Source organism: Eptatretus burgeri, chromosome 8, assembly GCF_056783735.1.
Source record: "Eptatretus burgeri isolate ZD-2024b chromosome 8, Ebu_testis_v1, whole genome shotgun sequence".
Lineage (NCBI taxonomy): Eukaryota > Metazoa > Chordata > Myxini > Myxiniformes > Myxinidae > Eptatretus > Eptatretus burgeri.
Window position 1 is genome coordinate 20,029,066 of NC_140968.1, and position 9,647 is coordinate 20,038,712.

Sequence of the window (9,647 nt, forward strand, 5' to 3'; positions counted from 1 at the left end):
ACACAAACAACAAGCATGAAGAACTAATGTAACGTGTTAAATAAGGTGGTGTAAAAGACTCTGCATCAACAGCGGTAAATTTCTGGAATACATTTTTTTCTACTACCTTTAAACTCATTTTCTTTCAATTTAATTACATATTTCAACACTGTAGAGTACAAATCGCCTTTTATCATTTTTAAAACCCTTCCGTTTCTCAGTACTTTGACAAAATATTAAGTCATCATGACATATATATATATATATATATATATATATATATATATATATATATATATATATATATATATATATATATATATTTTGTATACCATGTTGAGGCTCATGTAAGAGCTAATACACAGATCATATAATAAGGTGGGAGAGGGATGGGGTGGGGTACATGGGGTAAACAAAATGGAGCTATAGGGACTCTCAGGAAGGAAAGCAGGGAATTTGAAGGAGGTGGATTTGGGATGGATTAAAAGGGGTAGAAAAGATCAAGCTTTTGGATGGGGGAAGGTATGAGATGGTGGTGAACAGCTGTTTTGAAGACCTGGAGGGAGGAGTGGGATTGAAGAGTGTGTGGGAGTTTGTTTAGCAGTACTTTGACAAAATGTTACGTCATCATGACCAATCAAATTTGCCACTCGTAGACCCCGCCCATGTCCTTGTTTCTGAAGACAGCACAGGGTACTGTATTCCATTCACATTCTCTTTTGGAAAAGGTATCCCCAGGGTTCTCATTTTACATTTAAGTGGACACTGGATGGTCATTTTGAAAAAGTCGACTGTTGACTTTTAACACTGAGTGCAGCGAGTGCACATTTTGAAACAGTCCAGTTTGGCCAGCGGCTGCTCCTTGATGAAATCGCAGATCTTTTGGATAGATAAGGACTGCATCTGGCTCCTTCCAAACGAACATATAAGTGTAGCATTTGTATGAAGCAAAGAATGAGCAGTGAGACTCCTTCCTACAAGTCCAAACCAAAATTATTTGCATTCTCTGATCCCATTGCTGTTTTTCAACCCTTTCTCTTCTCCCTTCTGCCCTAACTATATATATATATATATATATATATATATATATATATATATATATATATATATATATATATATATATATATATATATATATATATATATATATATATATATATATATATATATATATATATATATATATACCCTCTACCTTGGTGCTATTATCTGCATTATATTATGATATTGAATGAAGGTATCCAAATTAACAATATACAATTGGAAAAATACAATTTTTTTTTTTTTTTGTAGGTCCCTCAAGTTGCCCGTAACCAGAACAAGGCAACTGAAAAAAAAGTAAAGCGTGTCTTGGATATTTTATCAGCATATGTGAAGAAGGATGGTGAGTTATCCTTTCATCAATATCTTTATTATTGTCCTCCCACTGCAATGTTGCATGAGGCCTGAACCACGGCTCTCCACCCTTTCCAATCTTGGGATACATGTTGTGCTTCCTCCATTGTGATTGCAACTTCCATTAGATCCTTCTCCACTGTATCCTTCCTTCTGTTCCTTGGTCGACCCACTGGCCTTCGAATGTTCATCCTGCTTTGGGGTTTTCTTCTTTTTTTATTTGGATACAGAGTCAAGGCTCATGGTATTTTTAATTGTCCTTCCTCCTCTAATCTCTCAATATGACCAAACCATTTTGGTCAGGATTTACGTATTCTTGCACTCATTGGAATTTGTTGGAGTCTTTGTCTGATATCTTCATTACCTCCGCCACCGTAGGTGAAGGACGTTATGTTTTCACCCCTTTCTGTCTGTCTGTCTTTGTTTATGTACAGGATATCTCAAAAAGTTGTGGACGGATCCGGATGAAATTTTGTGGACAGGTTTAGTGTGTGACAAGGACGTACTGATTAGATTTTGGTGAACATCCAAATCTCGATCTGATAATTTTAAAGTGATTCTTCACGATTGACGGGGCCAAAAACAAAATATATAGCAAGATATTTAAAAAAGTTGTGGATGGATCCAGATGAAATTTTGTGGACAGGTTCAATGTGTGACAAGGACGTACTGATTCGATTTTGATGAAGATCCAGATGCGGATCTGATAATTTTTCAGTGATTCTTCACCATTGAGAGATCAGGCCAAAAACGATATATAGCATGGTATCTCAAAAAGTTGTGGACTGAATCGGATGAAACTTGGTGGGCACGTTGGGTGTGTCACAAGGTCGAATTGCAAATCCGGATCTGGATACGAGAATTAATTATTTTTTTAAGTGATTCTTCACTATTGAGAGATAGGGCCAAAAACTATGTAGTACTGTATAGCATGATATTTCAAAAATGTATTTGGTCCGATTATGTTCTCGTGGATCAGGCTTGACGTGGCGGAGGTATGCGCTCTACCGATTGCCCTTCTAGTTTCTTATAAAATAATCCCCATTTGAGGGTTAGCATGTTTCTGAACAAGTGCATTCCAAAACAAGATTTCTTCCTCGGAAGTTTTTATTCACTTATTTATTTTCCAAGGAAGCCAGGTTTTTTTTTTTTCCTCCTCTGTTGTTAATGTGTCCATGTAGATGATTGATATATCAAAATAATTAACTATTGCATTGATAATCGTCAGTTATATCTCTTTTGATCTGTCCCTCCTTTTTGACAAAGCAGGTTTAACGTGTTGTTGACTGTCGTAGCTCCTGTCTTTCTCCTTCTTATCTTTTGTTATTTTTGCATCGGATGCTACAATGGACAGGAGATATTTAAACTCATCCACTTGTTTTCAGGTCAGGCCAGATTAGATCTGAAACTTGCTACAGGTACCATGTAAACCTGTACTAACCTGTTCCATGGTCGGGTTATCGGCGACTAAACCGTCTCCCCCACCAGGTTTTTTGGTGAGGAGGGTGTTTGGATATGGACACCCAGCAGGATTAAAAACAAAACCTGTCAAAGGGTGGAGGAGCTCCTTGTGAGCCAATGGCCATCCATATCTAGTGCCCAACTGTCTGCGGACGTCCTCCTGCATTTGAGTTACTTCTTATTAGGAGGTTGGTGGCAGGATTTGCACTCCGGCCACTGTAAAACCCTTCATTCCGCAAAACACAAAAATGCAAAGAAATCTGAAAACCCACTCCGTGGGAGTACCTCCTGTGCAGCTTCTCTTTGAAGGGCAGCTCACCGGATGACGGGATTGGGGCAAAGCCTTCGGGACCCCCAATGTTTGATGAAAGGAGGAAAACCACTGGGTAACATTCCCGGGTCAGATTGCGGGAGAGTGTGTAGGAGTGGTGCTGAGGTGTCGTCCACCAGACGGCGGTCTCCTTGGGTTAACCTGAGGCGGTCTCTTCGGGTGGGTGCCTGGAATGTCCTATCCATAAGAGAGGATGTTCACCTGTCTCTGTTATAATCTGAGCTCAAGCGTTTGGACATCGGTATTGCAGCTCTCTCTGAGGTTCGGAGACCGGATTGCGGCAAGATCATGGTGGGTGGTTACACCTACTATTGGTCTGGTCGCTCTGATGGTTACCATGCGCAAGGAGTTGCTGTTGCCTTGTCCAATAAGCTGACTCCAATGATAATTGAGGTAACACCGGTCAACGAATGTATTATGAGACAAGCCGGTAGGTGGCGATGGGTCGCCGAGCATGGAAACTATAAGATATAGAGCAAAATGGATGTCATATAGCGGATAGGGAATCACCTTAAGATTATGCATATCAAATCTCATCCAGTTCCATCTACTGATAACGACTCGGTATCCATTTGAATGAAAAGTACCGAAAATGCAGTTTGAAATTGGAATCCCCAAAGTTCGAGGGGGTGCTGTGGGTGAACAAAGATCTAAATCGAAAATCCGGCTCGATCGTTTGTGCACAATGTATTCCAGAAGATTATTGTGAATTTTCATGACCATCCGACTATAACCCTTGGAGGAGTAGCATTTGGCACGAAGGCACCTCCAGCTCTCGCATATTATCGATTTTTGCATGAATTGACCTTTGACCCCTGGCCTAAGCGAAATCGGTCAATATGTCCTAGCCAAATATAGGTCAATAGCCAAAGTTGTAGTACTCATTGAGTACCAGGAACCTGCAAAGTTTCATTCGTATCGATGCCCTCACCTGGTCGCGAGGGGGCCTTCAATTTCCGCGCATACCCGAATTGTAGGGGGGCGCTGCGGGTAAAGTATTCCATACATCACAAAAACCGGAATATATTTGATAGAGCATCACCTGTAGATCATTCGTGCCAAATTTCATAACCCTACGTGGGTTATTGGCTTCCGGAATTGATTTTGCGTGAACGGTACCGATTTTGAAGGTTTTTCGGTTGTTGCTGGGGAACCAAAGCGTCCCGAGCAACCATCACAATTTCCAAAGCACCAGGTCATAAGATGTACCTACCACCGGAGTTTGGTCAAAATCCGCCCACGTTTACTACCAATTATGCTGATGACAAACAAACAAACAGACAGAATTACTGACAATAAGGGTCACCTATTTCGGCGACCCAACACCTATTTCGCCGACCCAACAAAGGATTCATCACTCCTTCGGTGTCATTTCCCTGGTCTCTGTTGATGCTCCGACTGAGGCGAGTGTTCCCACGGTGAAGGACGCATTCTATGCCACGCTCGAGTCTGTGGTTGATCAGTGCCCCAGACGAGATACACTTCTTGTCTTGGGGGATTTTAATGCATCAATTGGAACTGAAGGTGATGGTTATGAGACATGTGTTGGTCCCCATGGGTCTGGAACTATGAACCAGAATCGCACTAAATTCCTTGACTTTGTAAGAAGTCATGGACTTAGGGTGACTGGTTCATGGTTTCAGCGCCCACAAGCTCATCGCTGGACTTGGTATTCCAACGCTGGCGGTGTGGCAAAGGAGATTGACCATGTCCTTGTTTATGGTCGCTGGAGGATGATCCAGAACTGCAGGGTCAACCGGAGTGCTCAGTTCCTCAATACTGACCACCAGCTTGTAACAACTCTGAAGTTGCACCTGAAATCTAGGAGAATGGTACCATCCCAGCCTCAGCTGGATGTTGGCAAGCTCAAGAATGAGAGGGTAGCTGAAGAGTTTGCGAACAAGCTGAGTGGAGATTTGGGGGGTCTGGGTGCTTTGGGAGGTCCTGAAGAGTTGTGGAATGCCTTCAAGACTACCGTCCTTGATGTTGCCGGTGGATGTCTTGGAACGCACCGTCGGGCAAAGAAGAATTTTGTGTCAAGGGACACTGGATACCATTGACCAGAGTCGCAGGGCCAGGCTGAATGGCAGTGCTGAGCTGTTCAGGGAGCTGAGGCGTAAAACTGCACGTGTGCCAAGGGTGGACAAGGAGGCCTATGTGCGAGGAATCTGTCAGGGGGTAGAGCATCACCTGTGGTCAAGTGTTTCGTGTCCTGCTTACAGGGGAATTTGCGCATTGCGTTCATCCAAGCCCATCCCTCGGTGTACTGCAGTGACAGCAGAGGGTGGGAGGCTCTTGACAGAGGAGTCCGAAGTGAAGGCCTGTTGGGCCGGTTACTTTGAGCGATTGTTCCAGGCTGATCCACCAGCTGTTGAGTTGGACGTTAGGGGTGTTATAATCCATGTTGCTGACCCTGCAATCAACTGTGGTCCACCTTCGCTTGTGGAAACACAGGCTGCAGTGAACCGGTTGAAATGGGGTAAAGCTCCAGGGATCTGTGGCATCCATGCTGAACTTCACAAGGCTGGTGGAAATGCTGCACTCGTGTCATTGCATGCAGTTCTTTGCTCTGCCTGGAACACAGGCATGATCCCGACTGACTGGAAGAGGGGCCTTGTTGTCCCTCTCTGGAATGGGAAGGGTGATCGCCAAGACTGCAACAACTACTGAGGGGTGACGCTGCTCTCAGTGCCGGGCAAGGTCTTTGTCGGATAATTCTTGATGGGGTTCGCCACCATCTGCTTGAGCACCAGCGTCCAGAGCAGTCAGGCTTTACACCAAAGAGGTCAACGATTGACCGTATCCTTGCTCTTCGGGTCCTCACCGAACTCAGACGAGAGTTTCGGCAGGGGCTGCTTGCAGCCTATGTTGATCTCTGTAAAGCGTTCGATTCAGTGAATCCGGATGCCCTCTGGAGGATTCTTGGTTTTCGTGGGGTGCCACCAAAACTGATCGATCTGATGTCTGAACTCTACTCTGGTACTTAGAGTGCTGTGAGAATGATGTGGTGGTACCATCTCTGACTTATTTCCAGTTGTTGCTGGAGTTCGTCAGGGGTGTGTACTTGGCCCCACACTTTTCAGCACTTGTATGGACTGGATTCTAGGGAGGATGTCGGAGAGATCAAGCTGCGGTGCATCGTTTTGGAATGTCAAAATCTCTGACCTTGATTTCGCAGATGATGCAGTAATCTTTGTGGAGACTTTAGATATCCTTTTGGGGGCCCTCGAGGTGCTGAATGAGGAGTCGGAGCCGCTGGGATTATGGGTTTCCTGGGTCAAAACTAAGATCCAGGCTTTCAATGACATCTTGGATGCTGCTGTCCTGTTTATGCCTGTTTGTGGTGAGGATGTTGAGGTCGTGGAGAGATTCACTTACCTTGGCAGTGATATTCATGTCTCAGCTGGCTGTGAGTCAGAGGTCAATAGATGTTTGGGTCGGGCCTGGGGAGTCATGGATTCACTGGCTAATGGGGTGTGGCGCTGCCGGTACCTGTGCGGCAGGACGAAAGTCAGAGTCTTCAGGTCCTTGGTGCTTCCAGTCTTGCTCTATGGATGTGAGACTTGGACTTTGACCAAGGATCTGAGACGGAGACTTAATTCCTTTGGTACCAGGTCTCTTCGGAGTATACTTGGCTATCGCTGGTCGGACTTTGTGTCCAACGAGCGGTTGCTGAGAGAGACTCAATTGAAATTTGTTACCTGCATAGTCCTTGAGTGTCAGCTGCGGCTGTGTGGACATCTGGCTCGTTTTCCTTACGCTGATCCTGCTCACCAGATTCTCTCAGCGAGGGAGTCACGTGAGTGGAGGAGGCCAATGGGCCGACCACGTGCCTCGTGGTTGCAGCAGGTTGATCGGCATCTCATGGGGATGGGCCCGGCATCTGCTTGGGCGATGGCCAGACGGAGGCCCCTGGAGTACTGGCGGAAAGTGGACGCAGCGACGCGCTGCTCTGGCACATGCTCCCATACCTGACCTGACCTGACTTATTTTACTTCCTCTTTGGATGTGAGGCATTTTTTCTTCTTGTCTGTTTTCCAATATTATAATCACCTTTTTCTTTGCTAATTGCTTAACCAAAATATTTGGTTATTTCTTCCATCATTAAAACAACTGCAGTTACAGAAATGGTGCAGTCTACTCAAATAAATGAGCCATATGAACTCCAAAACATTCAGATATGATGTGGATGTTCGGTTAGACATGAGTATGCTGAATTTCTGCTTGAGATGATGATTAATTGCTGACATTGTCAGTTGAAACCAGTAATGTAGACTTGCAAAATTAAACAAGAAAAAAGAGCAATCAGAGATTACAGACTCTCGCCAGAACTTTTTTGTGATGTTTGTGTACTGGTGTGTTGTGTAATTAATAAGACATAATTAGAACTGCCACTTTATAACTGCTGGCAGTGATGACCGGGTACCAAGACATTCCACTTTGATCAGACACCTGACCCATGACGTGTTTTTTTTTTTATTATTATTCAATTTAATTCAGAATGGGATTAAAATTAATTCAATTCAAATCAAATGGAAGACCAAATAGGTACAGTCCTGCATCGGAGACATCAGAAGGAAGACAAAAAGCAAAGATGAAGTCATCAGGAGGAATCTGGGTAGGATTCACATTTCAGCTGCTACTACTCTACCCACAAACTCGTCCAGGCACAGCCAAGTGAGCCTTGTTCCAAAAAAAAAAATCAAAAACAACCCAGATTTATAAAAATAAAAAAATTCTGCCTGCCAGACCAAGCGTCCGATCATGTTTAAATTTAAAACATGTATTCCCCATCACAACTACATCATAAGTGTGACGTTTCACGTCGATTGAGCGACAGTTCAAGAGAAATAATTTTTTTTTAACATTTCCGCTCGATCCAATATGGCTGCCAGACCGTGTGACATCAATTATTAGTGAATACACTGGTATACCCAATGCTTGGGGGACATTTGTTTGAAGTTTCCCCTCGATCTGTCCAACCGTATTGATGGGTTTTAGGGTAAATCCAATTTGACTGCCAAACTGTGACTTATGACGTCATATGTGTAAACGTTTTGTTCACCATGGATAGGCGGTCATCCGTGTAAAGTTTCACCTCAATTTGTTCAGCCTTTTCAGAGAAGAAGATTTTTGAAGTTTATTTACTATGATTATTTTTTTGAAAAACAATATGGCTGACGAATCGCGTCACCGACGACGTCAATGTTTTCTTTTCTTCTGTGGCCCATTTTATCCATACTTTTCAAATTTTTCATACTGATGGGATGTTGCATTATACATATGCAATTATGACGTCATAAAAAAATCACATTTATTCCCCATGAGGAGTACTTGCTATGTGCCCAAGTTTCACTTTTTTCCTATGTGCGGTTTCAGAGATAGAGGTCCAAAGTTTTATTTTGTTTTTTTTTTTAACATGGCTACCACACCATATGACTTATGACGTCATAATTATCATTGAAACATTTTACATGAGTATTTGCGCCTATGGTGAAAACTTGGTCTCAATCCGACAAGCAGTTGCAGAGAAAAACACGAAAGTTCTGTGCGGACACAAACAAATGGACCTAAATGCAGGAGCCTCTCCTCCGGCGAGGGTAATAAAACACGAGCTCCCTTTCAATTGACTTTGACACAGGAGGACGTCATTAGACCCATTAAAGCCTGTGCAGGTGTTGCCAGACTATTATTTATCCGTGCTCTACCTTTCAAAATGCTGAGCGTCAAGCAAGGAAGCAGCACGTACCATTTCTAGTTTTTCAAATGACTAGCCAGGGTTCGAACCTCCGATCTCTCGGACTGAGTGGACGCTCCAAGCATTACACCACCGAATCTGGTTAAAACAATCCTGTTGTCTCTTCTGAACCCCACATTGTGCACTTATTAACGGCAAGTGTGCAAACCTGTCCCTATTCCAAATGCAGAATGTCACAGTCACTGAAACTGTGCACTGTAGGCTGTACTCCAAAATTTACCTTGCATTTGTGTAAGGTTCCAAAATGTGTGTTCACTGAAGTGATCCAGTTCATTATTATTATTATTCCTCAACGGCCACAATTATTACCATGTTATTGTGTGGTTGGCTGGAGGAAGCTTGGCCCATGTCTTTCACGAACCGCCTGGCCATGCCTGACATTCGATTAAGGTTAGGGCAGGAATTTGGAATTCATGGTGCTCGAGCTCGCTTGCCGATTCTTCACCAAGGACACCGTGGGATACTTTGACGTCCACCAACTGGCAGATGGGATGTCCAGTTTAACGACGTCTTGGGGACGGCACCCACATCGATGAATCAGTCTGTGAAACACCTGGATGACAGTGGAAAGCTGGGCCAAGATTCAAACCCAGATTAGATAGCTTCGAGGTGAGTGTGTGTACCTCTTGACAATGTGATCGAGTTCATTACCATTTCAAATTGCTTCATGCACCAAAAGCTGCCTTATGTTTATGCTTTATGGAAAAGGATCGTTGCATGAAC

At 43.7% G+C, this 9,647-nt stretch overlaps 1 protein-coding gene across 4 annotated transcripts in view; it reads left to right on the forward strand.

Moving 5' to 3' along the window:
- Window positions 1–9,647, forward strand: part of LOC147021256 (non-structural maintenance of chromosomes element 4 homolog A-like) — a 55,274-nt gene that overhangs the window by 25,161 nt on the left and 20,466 nt on the right. For 2 of the 4 annotated variants that reach the window (XM_085891060.1, XM_085891061.1), the window contains exon 5: window positions 1,273–1,363. The exons of the other annotated variants lie outside the window; for them this stretch is intronic. In XM_085891060.1, coding sequence (XP_085747186.1) covers window positions 1,273–1,363 — 91 coding nt within the window. The remainder of the gene's footprint in view (window positions 1–1,272; window positions 1,364–9,647) is intronic. 4 annotated transcript variants of the gene reach the window in all.